This window comes from Mustela nivalis (genome assembly GCF_964662115.1).
Source record: "Mustela nivalis genome assembly, chromosome: 10".
Lineage (NCBI taxonomy): Eukaryota > Metazoa > Chordata > Mammalia > Carnivora > Mustelidae > Mustela > Mustela nivalis.
Window position 1 is genome coordinate 41,464,546 of NC_139029.1, and position 16,815 is coordinate 41,481,360.

The 16,815-nt window shown below is 50.2% G+C and overlaps 1 protein-coding gene across 2 annotated transcripts; it reads left to right on the forward strand.

Moving 5' to 3' along the window:
• On the forward strand, positions 1–15,474 carry DIO1 (iodothyronine deiodinase 1). Of its 2 annotated transcripts, XM_082688520.1 has the most exons (4): positions 4–380; positions 8,450–8,593; positions 12,349–12,548; positions 14,666–15,474. In XM_082688520.1, exons 1-4 carry the CDS (start codon positions 59–61, stop codon positions 14,756–14,758), a joined length of 759 nt encoding a protein of 252 aa, XP_082544646.1. In that variant the 5' UTR covers positions 4–58; the 3' UTR covers positions 14,759–15,474. The 2 variants fall into 2 exon arrangements, with proteins under 2 accessions (XP_082544645.1, XP_082544646.1); XM_082688519.1 differs by lacking the exon at positions 8,450–8,593 and having other exon boundaries at positions 1–380.
• The last annotated feature ends 1,341 nt before the right edge of the window (positions 15,475–16,815 follow it).

The following is a 16,815-nucleotide window of genomic DNA, read 5'->3' on the forward strand; positions in this document are numbered from 1 at the left end:
CCGCCTGGCTGTGTCCTCTCTGCCCACCGGCCTCAGAGCCAGCTCTGGGTGTGCCGAGATGGGGCTGCCCGGGCCAGGGCTGTGGCTGAAGAGGTTCTGGGTCCTCTTGCAGGTGGTGGTGCACGTGGCCGTGGGCAAAGTGTGCCTGATACTGTTTCCGGAGAGAGTCAAGCAACACATCTTGGCCATGAACAAGAAGAACCCCCACTTTTCTTATGACAACTGGGCCCCGACCTTCTACAGCATGCAGTATTTCTGGTTTGTTCTGAAGGTCCGATGGCAGCGACTAGAGGACAGGACAGAGCCCGGGGGCCTGGCACCCAACTGTCCCGTAGTCCAGCTCTCAGGACAGAGATGCAACATCTGGGACTTCATGCACGGTGAGGAGACAGTTGCGAACTTGAGATGTGCTTGGAATGGGGGTGTGGAAGTGGGTGGGGAGGTGGGTTGGGAAGTCCAGAATTCTCCTACTCTAGCTGCTCTCTTTTTTGGTTTCTTGTCCTCTTCTCACTTCCTGAAACTGAGACTTCTAGATTCTGTTCACCTTCCCAGGCCCTTAACCCGCAAACCAAACACACTGGCCTTCAGCGCCTTCCACACGCTCTTCAGCTCTGCCTGGTGGGCTCCTGCTCACCCTTCACACTGCCGCTCGGTGACGCTACCTGCGATGAGCCAACCCTGGATCCCCCAGACTAGCCCAGCCCCTCATCCAGACTTAATGTCTTCAACTTTTCTTTATCACGTCTGACCGTGTAGGTAGTTACACATGGGGGTGTTTGGTTACTGTATCCTGCCCTCACTGGCCTGCACATTCTGGGCACATAGAGCCCTCCCGTGGATGAAGCCCAGGCCCAGCCTTGTATTCAAGGTCCTTCCAGGCCAACTCCTGCTCCTCTTCCCAGTTTCACCTACAGGTTCCCCCTCAGTTCTAGCCTCTGGAAGAACCCTTGAGCCTGGCACATCCCTCGTACTCTCCTTTCTCTGCCTTGCTGATGTTGTTGGCTCTTCCTGTATCTCACCAACAGTCCAAAACCCCACACCAGCCGGGCCTGCTCTCCTGTCCCCCTTCCGTGAGGCCCTCTCAGATCCCTATAGCTAGGCACACGCTCTCTCTCCTGGGCTCATGGCTCTGCATCTGCCCCTCTCCACAGACTCTGAGTCTTTCCACCCTGCCTCTGGCTGCCAAGCACAAGTGTTTTCTTCCCACCTGATGGGGAGCCTCATGACAGAACTGTGTCTCATTCATCTCTGAGTTCCCAGGAACTAGACCCAGCAGACTGAGTAGAGAAGGTTCCTGAGGCAAGTTATAATAGGCAACCAAATCTAGTGGTTTTCAAACATGTTCTTTGGAAACCAAAGCCCACGGATAAGCTTTACCACACTGAGTTTCCTGACTGAAATAGTTTGGGAAACCCTGCACACCCTACCCTCCTCCTGGAAATTCATAGAACACACACATACTTAAAAAGCTCTGAGAAGCCCTGAAGCTTAAAAACAAACAAAACTTGAAAAAACTGAGAAAACACTATCTGATTTTCCTAACATACAACCCCTGACTTTCCACCTGAGGAAATGCCCAGGTTCCAAAGAACAACCTTTGGGAAACGTTGGCCTAATCCAATCCTCTCACTTTAGAAGGGAGATGGAGTGAGCACTAAGAGGCAGACGTAACACAGCTAGGGAGTGACCAAGTCAGACCCAGAATCTAGACTTCCTTATCTCATTCTTTCCAGTGCACCTTGGCAAACACTCATTAGCCCAGTCCCCAACTAGATGCCAGGGGCTAAGAGTTAGGTAAGAACTTCATCCTTCCCTCGATGAGTCTATGGTTTCATAGACTCATCTGTCTTCATAGGTTGATGTCATAAAGAGATCCTCACAGTTCTGTGAGATGGGGGAGGCTGTAAAAGTATAAACTTTGCCTGCAGGGATTGGAAGGTTTCCTGGAGGAAGTGGGTTTGGAATGAGGCCTTGAAAAACGAGAAAGATTTTTGTAGCTTAGGAAGGGAACAGTGTTTCGAACAGAGGGAACGGCACGGGTTTTTTGCTCCTGACTCTACAACTGCAGTACACAAATGACCTCCCTTCTATTCAATATCCACTAAGTGACCCCTGATAATAAGAGCAATGAGAATAACCACGAATTTTTATGGAGTATCTCCTGTGGGCCAAGCATTGTGCTGGAACCAGGCCAGTTTGCCAAATATCCATCTAGTGACCAGTTATGTGAAAGCCAACTTGCCTCACGGCAGTTTCCAGAATGTACTTGCTTCTTTTAGCTGTTCACTTTTGTGGACCAGTTTACATTTTAAAGACTGTTCTATTGGTCTCTGCTCCCTGCTATTGCGACTGAAGAATGGAAAGAGAGGGAGACCAAGAGACAAAAGAAATATCTACCCATAAAACAGAGTTGGCTTTTGGCATATGGACCCAAAAATAATGGTACTGAATGGTGCTGAAATAGTAGATGCTGGTGGTACAGACCTCAGCATGATTGGTCTCTGCCCTGGAAAATCTCATAGCCTGGAGGGGGAGATGGTGTAGTGAGAGAGGGAACTGGAGGGTTCTGGAAGAAGTGGGATGAGATAGGGAGGCAGGCAGAGGAAGGCTTCTTGGAGAAGAGGATGGTGAGCTGATTATCTAGAGACAGTGAAACCTTGGGATGGGTGGGGAAAAGGGCAGTGGGGAGCAGAGCAGGGCAGAGGAGAGGAACTACAGAGGGCCGAGCTGTGGAGGACCATTGGTCAGTTTTGGCAGAAGTGGGGCTGTGGCGGGCATGAAGATGGGGAAGATTGAGGCTGGACACGGCATCAGGGACCAGTGTTTAAAGGATCTTATGTGTCTTATTGAAGAGGGTAGACTTCAACCTGACAGTATTGGTGAATTCTAGAAGAATTTCAAGCAGGGTGTTAACAATGATCAGGTATGCCTAATAGAAAGCAATCCAGTAACTGCTTTGGAAACCCACCAGCCACTAAAAAAACTCTGATGCTTTGGGTATAAATCTGAACTCATTTTACAGCCAAAAAGCAGAAGGTCCAGAAGACTCTACAGGTAATCTGAAGCAGTTCTTTTATTTTTCACATACAAAGGCCCAGAGAAGTAAATTACTTGCTCAGAGTCAGTCGTATGGCAAGTGTTTGTAGAGCCTGAACTAGAACCTGTAGCTTCTGGCTCTCCGGTAGTGGAGTTGTTGTTGGATAAGATGACAGAGGTCCAGAGGAATTCCCAGCCCCTTCCTATCCCCTGGGTGTACACACATGAGGTACACACGCTCCCAGAGCAAAACACAGTTTAACTGGTGAGTGGTGGTAGAAGGCAAGTCTGGACCATTTATTTTCTAGGTACTTGGGAGTAAATAGGAAACTGGATTTATTTCAGCCCCTGTTTATTATCTTCTAAAATCTCCCCAAGTGTACTTAGGAGAGGTCATCTACTAATGATAAATGGGCTTTCTCTGTTAAGAGAGCCTGACCTGGGGCACCTGGGTGGCTCAGTGGATTAAGCCTCTGCCTTCGGCCGAGGTCATGATCTCAGGGTCCTGGAATTGAGCCCCGCATCGGGCTCTCTGCCTGGCAGGGAGCCTGCTTCTCCCTCTCTCTCTGCCTGCCTCTCTGCCTACTTGTGATCTCTTTCTCTCTCAAATAAATAAATAAAATTTTAAAAAGAGGGAGAGAGAGAGAGCCTGACCTGGCTCTCATAATGGTGAGTTCAAGTCCAGGTGCTACAGGGCTGTTTCCCCATTTCTACAGACAAGATGGACTTGACAGTGCTAGCCCAATGTCTGAAATGGTGTCCTCTGCCCCGTGGCCTGTGCACACAGGCAGACTGCCAGTCCTCTGTCCTGTCATCTCTCTGTCCCATCACCCCCTTGCACCCATCCTTCCTCTCTGCTATCAGGAAAGCAGGGAACTAAGCTTAAACTTTGCCCTCCATGCTGATCACTGCACCCAACCACACTATAAATAATTAAACACATGGCTCTGTCTCGTCCAGTTTCCTAATCAGTGATGTTGAATTTTTTTTCCAGTTAAAAACAAAATTCCAGATAGCTAATATTTAGCACTGGTCCTGACGTTAAGTCTTGGGGTTCTTATCAAAAGCATGACTCTCTGGGGTCATTGGAGGCCAGTGGCTGGCCACTTAGTCTTGACTTGCCTCTGAGACTACCCTGATGAGGCCCGGGCAGTTCTGTCACATGGGCAAGGACTTGTGTAATCATCCAACAAGGACTGGGGCCCACTCAGTGCTCCCTAGGGCCTCCTAAGGGAAAATCTATGAGCCAAGGACAAGGAGAGCTTTGTATCTCCTTGGCCAAATTTCTCCTTATGTACTGAAAAATGAAGACTCTATAATCAATCCCTTCTCTCTTTACTTGGCCACCAGGAAACTCAATCAAATATTAGTTCAGTTATAATGAATACATGCGACTTAAGACTGCTTTGTTTGCCATCTTTCCCTTTTGTTTTGTGCCTCCCAGAAGGGCATGATTTTTTTTTAATTAAAAAAATATTGGGGCGCCTGGGTGGCTCAGTGGGTTAAGCCACTGCCTTCGGCTCGGGTCATGATCTTGGGGTCCTGGGATCGAGTCCCACATCGGGCTCTCTGCTCAGCAGGGAGCCTGCTTCCTCCTCTCTCTCTCTCTCTCTCTCTCTGCCTGCCTCTCTGCCTACTTGTAATCTCTGTCAAATAAAATAAATAAAATCTTAAAAAAAATATTTTACTATACATATAACTTCTTCAAACCCATTGCACAATGAGGTGAGGGTCTAACTAACGAAATACCCCATCAGCAAGTTAAGATGCCCTCGGTTCCCCTCCATCAGCAAGTCCTGTCAGTTTCATCTTTCACCTTCTCCGCGGCCCTCACACTAACCTGGGCTCCCATTATCTCTCACGCGCATTTCTCCTGCACCCCCTGACTGGATCCTTCCACTTCCATTCCCATCCTCAGGCCTTTCCCCATAGAGCGATCTTCAGGTGTAAATCTGACCACGTTTCATTATACCTCTCTACCGTGGGAGTCAGGGGTCTGGCCTGCAAGTCACAGAAGCGTACTCTGGCTTTCCTAGTCTCACACACACATACACACACACACAAGAACATATTAAGAACGTGTTACAAGACCCCCAGAATTAACCACACCTGGAGCGCTGGGCCTGGACTTTTAGCATCAAAAGTCAGGCCTGGATGCTTCTGTCACTCTGGTTGCCTTGGGAACTGACACGCCTGCCCCCAGGACTCCCCCAACCCAGACAGGAGCCCTGCCACTGGGCCACGGACCAGTTCTGCTGTCTCAGTGACTTCAGGACCAAAGATCTCTGTGGGATGGTCCAATCAACCCAGCTGGGCCACTGCTTACTTATGCCTTGGCTGCCCGGGACAAAGAACAGACCTGGCCCCTCTGTCCTCCATAGAGGCGTACGCTCCTATTAATACCATACAAAATAGGGAAGTCCACCTAGGAAGGACGACTAGGAAACAGGCAGCCAAAAATGCAATAAATATCCACCGTCCTTGCTTTATATCTCCACGAGGTCCCACTGTACCCAGAATAAAAATCCAGATTTCTCACCAAGGTGTAGGAGAGCCTGCCCTCCCCCACCCCTGCTCATACCTGCTTCTTCGGTCTTGCCTCTTGGGATCCGCCCTCCCCCTTCCACCTTCCACCCGCTCCCCGGGCCTGGCTCTGGTCATAGTGGCCTTGCAGGTCCTTGAACTCACCAAGCTCTGTCCTGCCTCAGGGCCTTTGTACAGGATGGAGTCCTTTTGCCTGGAATGCCCTCCTCCTCCCTTTGCCCATGGCTGGCTCTTTCCTGTCCTTCATTTCTCAGGTTAAATAGCATGTCCTCAGAGGCCTTTTCTGACCCACCTGTCTAAAGTAGGTCACTCCTTTATGGACTCTTTCGAAACACTTATCACAATTTGGAATTACCACATTTATGTGTTTACTTGTTTTTTTGCCACTGAATAGACCTCAAATTGCATGCAGGCAGGGGCACCATGGTGGCTCAGTAGGTTAAGTGTCCACCTTTGGCTTAGGACATGATCCTGGGGTCCTGGGATCGAGCCCTGCGTCAGGTTCCCTGCTCAGAGGAGAACCTAGTTCTCCCTCCCCCTCTGCCTACCTGTGCTCTCTCTGTCAAATACATAAATAAATCTTAAAAAGAGAAAAGAAAAGAAAAGAAATTGCATGCAGGCAAAGCCAGGCTGGACTTGTTCTCTGCCGAACCGCTCCCCAGCGTGTCGGGGGAGGGCTCTGCCCTCCAGGGGCAACAAGTAGCCTGGGCGACACAACTCCCTTACGGGACATGTCACAGTGCATGACCTGCTATGCTCTACCTGCTGTGCTCTAACAGAGCACACCTCAGTGAGGCGTCCACCGTGTCCGCTCTGGCCACAGGGACCCCCAGGGTGCTGGCAGCTCCCAAGGGCTACTCCTCCTTGAAGGTGGGGCAGTTGTGGAAGGCTCCCGCCCAGGGTTGATTTCATGGGTGTGGGACCAGTGAATCACACAGGGGAAGGCCCTGTGCTTGGGGTTTAATGCTCTGCATTAGCAATCTTGAAATCCTTAATCATTTTGTCTTGGAATTTACATTTTTTAAGGGAAGCCTCATGGGACAATGGAAACTTCAAGGGACTTGGAGCCCTGGTCATGTGGGATCCGGCCTCCCACAGCCTTCTTGCTCCCTGGGACATGTCTGCTCTTCCACCTTCAGAAGCAGGGCTGGTCCCGCCTCCTTCCCGCTCCTTCCCAGTAACTGCCACCACCTTCTCACCCCAGAAAGGACCTGGACACAGGCACAGGAGAGGCTGGGGTGGTTGGGTGTGTGCCTCCGGGAGCCTCTCAAGGCAGGGCATGGAAATGGCCATCTCCATGCTGGGCTAACGGTGCCATGGGGCAGTGTGTCAGGTGACTGGGGGAAAGTGGTGGGAGAAGCCTCTTGCCTCCTCCCCTCCCCCAGCAAGGAGCCTAAGCATTCCTGAATGGCGGCTGTGATACCCTGTGGGTGGTGGGTATGTGGGGAGGGTAAATGTCTAGTTCAGTTTCTCATGATACGGTGACTGGGGCATCGTGCATTGGCCTGCTGGCTGGAGGGAGAGGAAAGCTGGTAGCCGGTCACCATAGTCACACAGGCACATATGCACTAAGTTTTAGGGTTCCTGGCTGACTATGAAGGACTGCATTTGCCCTATGACTATCCCTATGTCTGTGAGAGTCTGACATTAAATGGTACCTAGAAAATACCATGCCAGTGCAAGAGAGAGGCCACAGAAGCAAACCTTTTTATTTTCATATATTTAACGGCAATTCCCCCACGCACTCCACTTTTTAACAAGGGGCCCAGCTGTCGCTCTCGCCAGCAAGAACGACACGGAGACACGCGTGGAGTCAAACTTCTTTAATGGCTTCTTTTTATCTTCTTCCCCCTCTGGCGCAGCACAGCACGCAGCTCCCGCCGCCGCCATGGTCCGGGCTGCGACCCCCTCCGGCCGGCGCGGCGCGGCCTGGCTCCCCGCGGCCTGGCTCCCCGCGGGCCCGCCCCTCTACAAGTACATTCAAGCATATATACACCGGCAGCTTAGCCCGCCTAGCCAATCACCGCAGTGCTCATGCACCTCCCGCGTGAGTGGACCTAAATGAACAGTCAATCATATTCAGTCCCTTACAGCTCTTATAGTAGGCCTCCTGTACTGGCTCCCGACACCCAGCATTTTCAGTTTGCACTGAACCAGCAAATAAATCATGTAGCCAGTCTTGGGCCTCCCCCTCATTCCCCTTTGTGGCATCCCCTTCGCTGCCTGTTCCACTTCCTAGCTCAGGGACAAGATAGCCGATAACAACAGCCTACATTTATTGAGTACCTACTATGGGCCAAGCACCAATTTAAGGCCTTATCTGTACTCCCTTATCCGTACTACCTATGATCCTTATAACAATCCTATAAGGTAAGTATTATTATTATGTCCATTTGTGAATGAGGGAACAGGGGCTTTGTATGAGAAGAACTCTGAATTGAGCGTCTAGAAGCCAGAGTACTAATTTTAACTCCACACTTGACCTGCTGTGTGACCTGAAGCAAGTCTGTAAACAAGGAGAAAAATGGCCTACCTTGCGGTATTCTAATCTCATCACCTGAGAAGACAGATCTGTGCCTACCTCATAAACTGCCTGGGAGGGACCCTCACTATTTGAATTACCACCTTGTAGCTGCAGGTGGTCCACTGAGACCCCCTGATAAAATCCCCTCCTTGTGGAGAGGAGTAAACTGGCTCCAGCCTCTGCTAAGTCAGGCTCTATAGGTATCTGTCCCCTCACTGTGGCCTGGCTCCATCTTCGAGGGAAAAGGAAAGTACCAGAAGTAAGAGCATCCAGAGCGAAGATGGTACTGACAAACTAAGGCTGTGGGCAGAGGACTGGTTGTTGATGATTCCATTCCTGTTTCAGGCAACAGGCCACTGGTGCTAAATTTTGGAAGTTGTACCTGACCTTCGTTTCTTTTCAAACTTGACCAGTTCAAGAGACTTATTGAAGACTTTTGCTCCATGGCAGACTTCCTCATCATCTACATCGAGGAAGCACACGCATCAGGTACTGAGACACTCCTTGCCTCTGCCTCTGCCTACCTTCTCTTTCCTGCCTCACTTCCCCAGGCCCAGGGTCAAGGTTGGGGAGAGAGGGGGAAGAGGAATGAGGGCATGAGCTGCTCTGCATGGAGTACCTACTTCTTTCGGTGCCTGCTGCCATTACCCACTACTTAGTAACTTCACAGTCTGTGCTTTCCACCAGCACACGGAGCAGAAAAACTGGAGGTGGCGCCGGGGTGGCTCGGTCAGTTGGCTTCCGCTTGGGTCATGATCTTGGGGTCCTGCGATTGAGTCCAGCGCCCAACTTCCTGCTCACTGAGAAGTCTGCTTCTCTCTCTGCTCTCTCTCTCTCTCTTCTTCCCTCTCTCTCTGCCCCCCCCCCCGCCGTTCCTTCTCTTTCTCTCAAATAAATAAAATAAAATAAACAAAACAAAAAACACCCTAGAGGGACAGGTCCAGTGGAAATCAAGGAGGAGGAGCTAGTAGGAGGAATTTAGACCTGAAACGTCACAAGGGAAATGCCCACTCCATAGCTACATGTGCGACCCCTCCTAAGACTCTCCAGACTCAAAGGGACACTGTGGTTCCTCTCCGTCGATGGTTCCCAAGCATTAGCGAGCGTCAGAAGCACCTGGAAGGCTTGTTAAAACAGACTGCTGGACCGCCCCATCCCAGAGTTCATCAGTGAAGTCTGGGATGGGGCCTGAGAATTCACATTTCTGACTAGCTCCGGGTGATGCTGATGCTGCTGGTCTGGGGGCCACACTTGGAGACCCACCGCCCCAAGCTAGCTTTCATCCAGAGCAGGCATTCTTTCTTCACCCCTGACAGGTGGTCACACATTTTTATTACTTCACGGGACATCTTATTCCTTTGCTGGAGAGTTCCATTCGGGAGAGCTCTCCCTGAAACTCCTACAGCTTGTGGGCTAAGCCCGTTGAACTTTACCAGGTGGTCCACTGATCCCACAGGGCCTGGGGCCCAAATCAGGTTTCCACACACCACCTGTTTCTCCAGGTAAGTTAGGGGGAGGCATGAGGCATGGTGGGAAGGACATGAACTTCGGAGTTTCAGACCTGATTATGGGTCCTAGCTCTACCACGTGACCTTGGGGCACTCACTTTCCATGCCCACTTTTGCAACAGTGACATGGGATGACAAGACCAACCTCACAGGGTCACTCATCTGACAATATTTAAGGAGCACTTGTGCTGGGCCTGGGGATATTGAGACAAAAGATACACACAGCTCCTGCCTCTCAGGAACTTACAGTTAAGGTTGGGGAAGCAAGTTACTGTTCCTCTCCCGCCCTCCATATCCTCATATGCAGGATGAGGGGCAGAATCCCAGTTTAGCCTCCCCTAGGAGGCCCTTGTGAAGTTAACAGTTGCACAAGACTGACTGCCTAAACATGACACGAAGGTAAGCTGGCGTTGTCATCTACAAAGTTCCAATGTCTTGGGGCAGGTGATAGTTACTTTACACCGTGGCCAGGCACCTGTATCTTGATGTGAATTTGTCCCGAGAGCCGGCTTCTCTAGGAGGAAGTTTTCTGAGCGGAGCACGTTAAAGCACCAAGGAGGTGGGGCCATTTCTGCTGATAAACTTTTCCAACTTCCCTTACCTTGGGAAGCAGCTATGACTGTAAACACAGGCCACGTGGCTTCCGAAGGATCCCATGACCACATTAACTGGGTCCAGGCTCCCCAGAAACGGGGCAAGTAGAAGGGCAAGCCCAGTATTTTTTTCAGCCCATTAACATTAGTACCACTTCCTGTAAGAAGGCAGAAGGGCACCTTGGCAACAAGGCCATTTGAAAATCCCCTTCCAATCAACATTAACAAGCGGCCTTAAATGGGTTTGATTTGGGGCAACTCCAGAGCAAAGTAACAGAATACCTGTGGCATGGAATAAAACTGGCTTCTTTCCTACCTGTCTGTTATTTGGGGGAGTCAGGCAAGATAAACCCGTATTTTATTTTTATTTTTTTTTTTTTTGTTAAAGATTTTATTTATTTATTTGAGAGAGAGACAGTGAGAGAGAACATGAGCGAGGAGAAGGTCAGAGGGAGAAGCAGACTCCCTGCGGAGCTGGGAGCCTGATGTGGGACTCAATCCCGGGACTCCAGGATCATGACCTGAGCCGAAGGCAGTCGTCCAACCAACTGAGCCACCCAGGCGCCCTAAACCCGTATTTTAAAAGCAGCTTCTGTGAAACAGGCCGAGTACTAGGAATTCTAAACAAGTTACCTTACAGTCATCTGCAACGCTGGTCCTATTAATCCCTTTACAGATGGGGAAACAGAGTTAACAGAGGCTTCAAGAGCTTGCCCCCTAACACATAGCTGCGTGTGTCAGGAAAGGCTTCCTGGAGGAGAGGGGTTTAGAGCTGTGGTTCTGAACAGAGGGTGATTTATGTCCCCCAGGGGACATCTGGCAATGCTTTGAGATGTTTTTGGTTGTCAAAAACAAATTGAAGGGAGGGCGGGGTGCTTAGTGAGGCCAAAGACGCTGCTCAATGTCCTGTAACACACGGGATAGCGGACCCGCCACAAATGTCAACAGTAGCAACATTGAGGAGCCCCGTGTTAGAGCTGAGGCTTGAAAGGACAGGTAGGATCTCAAATATGGAAAAGATGCTAAGGAGACAGGGAAGAGGGGGTCAGACTCATTTGAGGAAGTCGCTTCAGCGAGATATGGAAGGACCAGCGCCCGTGACTAGAAGAGCAGGTAGGGAGAGATGGTCGGCATCGTGACATGTTTGCTAAGGAGCTGGTCCTGTCATTGGTTTTCAAGCAGAGAAAAAAATCTCATTAAAGTTTGTGTTCGTAATGTTGTCAGAGATTTTTGGATGATGAGTTAGAGGGTAGCAAGATCAAGAGGTAGGAATACTCCTTAGGGGTTGAAAGGAAGGGTGGTTGTCAGGCTGACAGTTGTCCTTGGCTGTGAGCTCACCTTGAGGGGCACGAAGCTGTCATGAAGCTGTCCGTAGAGCTAATGGCAGCCATAGTGGCCGAAGTTGCAGGAGAGAGAAGCTCCTGTTCTCACACTGTAGGTGGAGGCAGCCCTGTGAGGAAGAGGGTGGAAGTGAGAGGCAGCTCGGGGGTGGTGGGTCAAGGAATCCCAGGTGTTTCACCCATCGGCTGAACAGAGGCTGGAGGTGTGCAGGGCAGACAGGCCAGGTCACTGGGGAGCTTGGGATTTCTCCTGCGGATGACAGGGAGCAGGGGAGTGACATGGTCAGATTGGCCCTTTGGAAAGATCATTCTGGTGGAGAATAATTAGAAGAGGGAGATTGTCTAGACTAGTAGTTCGTAGACTTCTGGTGTGTTGTTAGAATCATCTGGAAGGTTGTTAAGACAGATTGGTGGTCCCCATTTCTTGTCAGTCTAGGGTCGGGCCCAAGAATTAGCAACAAACTCCAGGTGATGCCCACTAGATCCTCACTGATAACCTGGACAGATGAATCAGAATCTGCCTTTAACCGTTCAAATACACATTCCAGTTCAAGAAGCATGGGACTAGTCAACTCTTCCATGCTGAAGAGCTGAGAGTCAGGAGTCCTGGGCTTCCATGCTGGATCAGTCAGTAACTCCCTATGTGAGCTCGTGTCTTCACTCATAGTAGGAAACTGGGCCCAATCGAGCTAAGGGCTCCTCTATCTGGGACCCTCAGTTAAATGTGGTGGGGATGGGGGTTTTTAATGGGCAGAAAATAGCGCCCTGCCAGTTAGGCTCACTCCCCATCTCTTCTTTTGCAGATGGCTGGGCTTTTAAGAACAACGTGAACATCAGGACTCACCGGAATCTCCAGGACCGCCTGAGGGCCGCCCGCTTGCTGCTGGACAGGAACCCCCAGTGCCCTGTGGTGGTGGACACAATGGAGAACCAGAGTAGCCAGCGCTACGCAGCGCTGCCTGAGCGGCTCTACGTGCTCTGGGAGGGCAGGATCCTCTACAAGGTGACCAGGGGTATGGGGTCCAGGATGGGGATGGGCAGAAAGGGCTTTGTAGCATTCATGTTGCTTCCTGGCCATGTACCAGCCATGTGGCCAGCGCCAGGTCCTCTCCTCTCGTGGAGTTTCAGTTTCCTCTTCTGCAAAAGGGAGGTACCCTCACCTCACAGGAGGTGAAATAACGCACAGAAAAGTCCCTAGCATTTGGGCTGGAGCTGCAGCCTCTTGTTGCCTTCGAACCCAGAAGACTGGCCCAGCCCTAGCTTAGTTTGGAGCTGAACAAGAGAAGGTTGTTTCCATTTCATAAACAATGCTCAGAGAAGGACACTGACTTGCCCAAGGTCACACCTCACTAGGCTCTGATTCCAATTCTAAGTCCTTTGGATGGGGTGAGCCAGGGGTGGGAGGGTCTGAAGCCACTCATCTCTGAGGCCTGAACCTGGAGGGGGTTGTAGGAGTGGGAGCAGAGCAAACCCTACAGGCAGCAGCTGGAGATGCTGAAGCAGGGATTCGAGGCAGGAGCGGAGTCCCGGCTCGATTTCTGGTGATTGTGCCCCTCTTAGGGCTTCCAGCCTGGCCAGGGTTGGGGACAGAAGCATAGCCTCTGGCCACTTGGGCACCGTTGGCCACCCCTAAGAGGGCAGGAACTGTTTCATAGCTGCAGAAAGGATTTCAAACCGTGGCCCCTGAAGCCCAGCCACACGGCTGCTCCTTGCCCACGGGTCAAGCTGACCCTACTGTCGCAGGGAAATGGGCAACAACTTGCAGATGAATTCCCGAGGTGCCAAGGGTCACAGCACAAGGATTCAGGTCCTTCTTCCTTTCTCCTCCCTAGAGACATGGCTCTAAGGTGGCATGGTGGAGGCCAGCAGGGCTAGGCTCCAAGCCAGTACTGGCAACACAGGAATGAATTGCGAATGGCCCACCCCTTACTTTGAGTGCTCCGGTGTCCCCAGTACTAGGAGACTCCAGAACAGGGATCGGCAAACCTTTTCTGAAAAGGGCCTGATTATAAATATTTTTGACTTTGTGGGCCAAATCATCTCCGGTTACAACAATTCAATCCTGCTGCTGTGGCACAAAATCGGTGTAGACGAGACATCAATGAGTGTGAAGCATCAGGACAGACTTGGCTCTCAGATTGGAAATTTCCTGACCCCTGAGGAAGGGTAGGCTCTTTAGAGGTGAGGACAACTGCGTGGGCCTCAAGGCCAGGAAGCCAGCCGTGTGAGCGGGGTGAGTGAAAAGCATAGCAAATACAGGGAAGAAGGTGGGCAAAGGCACAGAGGCAGGTTATGGCAGGGTGTGAATGGAGAATTGTCACCATGTCCCCAGTGGTGACAGGAGTCTCATTCTGGACCAAGGAGTTCAGCGTGCCTCTTGGGACAAAGGAGAGCCACTGACGAGTTTTGAGCAGAATCGAGGCATGATTGGATCTTATTTTATTTTTATTTTAGTTTTTTAAAGATTTATTTATTTAGTAGAGAGAGTGTGTGCATGTGAGTGGGGGGAGGGGCAGAGGGAGAGAGGCCCAAGCAGACTCCCTGCTGAGCATGGAGCCCAATGTGGGACTCTATCCCAGGATCCCGACTGAGCACCCCAGGTGCCCCTGGATCTGTATTTTAGAAAGATCACTGGCTCCTGGGTGAGGTGTGGACTGGAAGGAGCAGGGATTGAGGACTAGGAGAAGTCAGGAGGTAGGATGGCTGTCCAAGTAGGAGATGAAAAGGGCTGAACTAGGGCATTGGACTGGAGAGGGAGAGGTGGGTCTGATTTAGGACGGGTGGTGCTTGCTGGGAGGTGTAGAGAAGATAAGGCCTGTCTGAAGGTCTAATTATGGAAGATAATTATTTGTACAGACCCCTTTCTCCTCTTGGAAGTATTCACTTCACCCCCTCTGGTCTTCCTTGTACTTCTCGGTCCAATCTGCCCATTAAATATTGGCACCACTCCACACCCTCTCTCTGGTGACCTCATCCACCTGAGGGTTGTCTCTGCCACGGAGTACACCATCCTGACAAGTCCCACGTAGCCATCACCAGCCCTGTCCTTTCAACCCAGATCCAGACCCACTGATTCCTGCAGGCTGGAAATCTGGGAACACTGGTTCATTTCTCTTGCAGGGGAAATCGGGCCCTTGGAACTACCATCCAGAGGAAGTTCGTGCTGTTCTGGAAAAGCTCCACATCGAGTCTGGAAAGATCCCCCAGTGCTAGGTGATCAACAGGAGGGCTCCTCAAGTTCTGGGGTCTCCTCCCAGCCTAGGTGGCTTTCACCTCTGGACTCATGTCCCCTGCTGGTCAGACTGGTCTCATCTAACCAAACAGTTGTAATCAGAAAACAAAGCAGCAAGTAAGCAGAATGTTAAAATACCCCCCCAATGCTGTCCCCACAGAGACCACATTCATCGCATGACATCCCCACGTGAGAGAGGCCCCACTCCACAGGCAGCCTACCGAGGCGTAGCATCTCTCTCCAGCCACTCTGACACCAAGCGGTCAGAATTGGCGGTCCTTATGTGAGGTAGACTCATTTTCCCCAGTTTGCCATTTATGGACTTGATCATCTCAGACACTAAATTGGCTTTTAGAACCAAGCACGGGGAGAGCATGCTGGTTGTTTAGAGAGAGAGAGAGAGAGAGAGAGAGAGAGATGAGGAATTGAAAGCCGTTGTTCTTTTAAGCAGAAGCTCACACTGGAAATGGTTTCTCTGATGTCTTTGCAAGTCTCCTAACGGTCATTTGTGTTTGATTACATCAGACTAATGGATCGCCATTGCTATTCATCTGTTTTAACTCTGCTTCTTTTCATATTTGTCTATGACGGCCACAGCCTAAAGTACACACAGCTGTGACTTGATTTGAAAGAAAATGTTTTAAGAGGCAGCAAGCTAATACAGAGTGATTAAACTATCTCAGGCCGTTTGAGATGGCTTCGGTGTGATTCTTACATTTTCTTTCCCAGTTTGTGTCAGCCTGTTTTATCTTGCATTATAGCCCAGTGTAATCTGATCAGCAAAAATACCATATGCTTGGGAGCGCCTCATTTGGTGGGAAGAACATTCCTTCTCCGTGGGTTACATATTAAATGTCCCTTTGTCTTGTGAATTCCTGCTAAAGAATGTTTTACATTGGATTCAAACTACCTTTACAACACGACATAAAAGAATGGACTTGGGAGACATTTTTCTACCAAGAAAACACATTCTCCTTGGGTTGGCCATTGTTACTACAATGTGAACACCATTAATGCTGCTATTTTATTCTTTGGTTTTTTTTTTTTTAAGATTTTATTCATTTATTTTACAGAGAGAGATCACAAGTAGGCAGAGAAGCAGGCAGAGAGAGAGGGGGAAGCAGGCTCCCCGTTGAGCAGAGAGCCCGATGAGTGGCTCGATCCCAGTACCCCAAGGTCATGACCAGAGCAGAAGGCAGACGCCCAACCCACTGGGCCACCCAGGTACCCCTATTTTATTCTTTTTAAAAGTCTTATCATTAATCATCTACCAGGCACCCATGTTCAGATATATTAAGTCCTCTAGTCTTCGTATATTTCAAAGAGGAGATTATTACCCCCATTTTAAAGATGGGAAGTCAAGGCTCAGAGTTGAGGAATTTGTGGAAGGGCTTAGATCTAATAAGTAACAAGCCAAGATTCAAAGCCCATCTCTAACTTCAGCTAGCTGTGGGACTTTGGCTAAGCTGCCTTGGTATCTTGAACTATAAAATCAATTACTAGTAATGCCTTCTGCCTAGAGGATTTGTAAGTAAAACACTCAGAACTGTGCCTGCCTTGGAGAAAATGCCACGGACAGGCTATTATTATTTTAAGTCGTTCCACAACTGCCTCCTTGGGCCCCCTTTTTAGGCAGTGGGAAATGGTAGGAAGGTAGGACAGTAGGGACAGTAAATCAAAATTCTTCATCCTGGGGGCACCTGGGTGGCTCAGTGGGTTAAAGCCTCTGCCTTCAGCTCGGGTCATGATCCCAGAGTCCTGGGATGGAGCCCTGCATCAGGCTGTCTGCTCAGCAGGGAGCCTGCTTTCCTCTCTCTCTCTGCTGGCCTCTCTGCCTACTTGTGATCTCTGTCAAATAAATAAATTAAATATTTTTTTAAAAAAACTATTCATCCTGCCAAAGCAATGCATGCATGAGTTTATGTGGGTACACGAAGAGCGAGGAGCTGGGCAGTGGGGCTGGAGCCCAGCCGAGCCCTGTCCTTCCTAAGCCCCGTTTCCATAAAAGGAGACAGCGGATAAGCCTGTGCTCCTCTGA

Coding starts and splice junctions, on each gene's coding strand:
- DIO1 (XM_082688519.1), top strand. CDS start 59: ATGGGGCTGCCCGGGCCAGGGCTGTGGCTGAAGAGGTTCTGGGTCCTC. Junction 381..12,348: donor CATCTGGGACTTCATGCACG/GTGAGGAGACAG, acceptor CTTCTTTTGCAG/ATGGCTGGGCTTTTAAGAAC. Junction 12,549..14,665: donor AGGGCAGGATCCTCTACAAG/GTGACCAGGGGT, acceptor TTTCTCTTGCAG/GGGAAATCGGGCCCTTGGAA.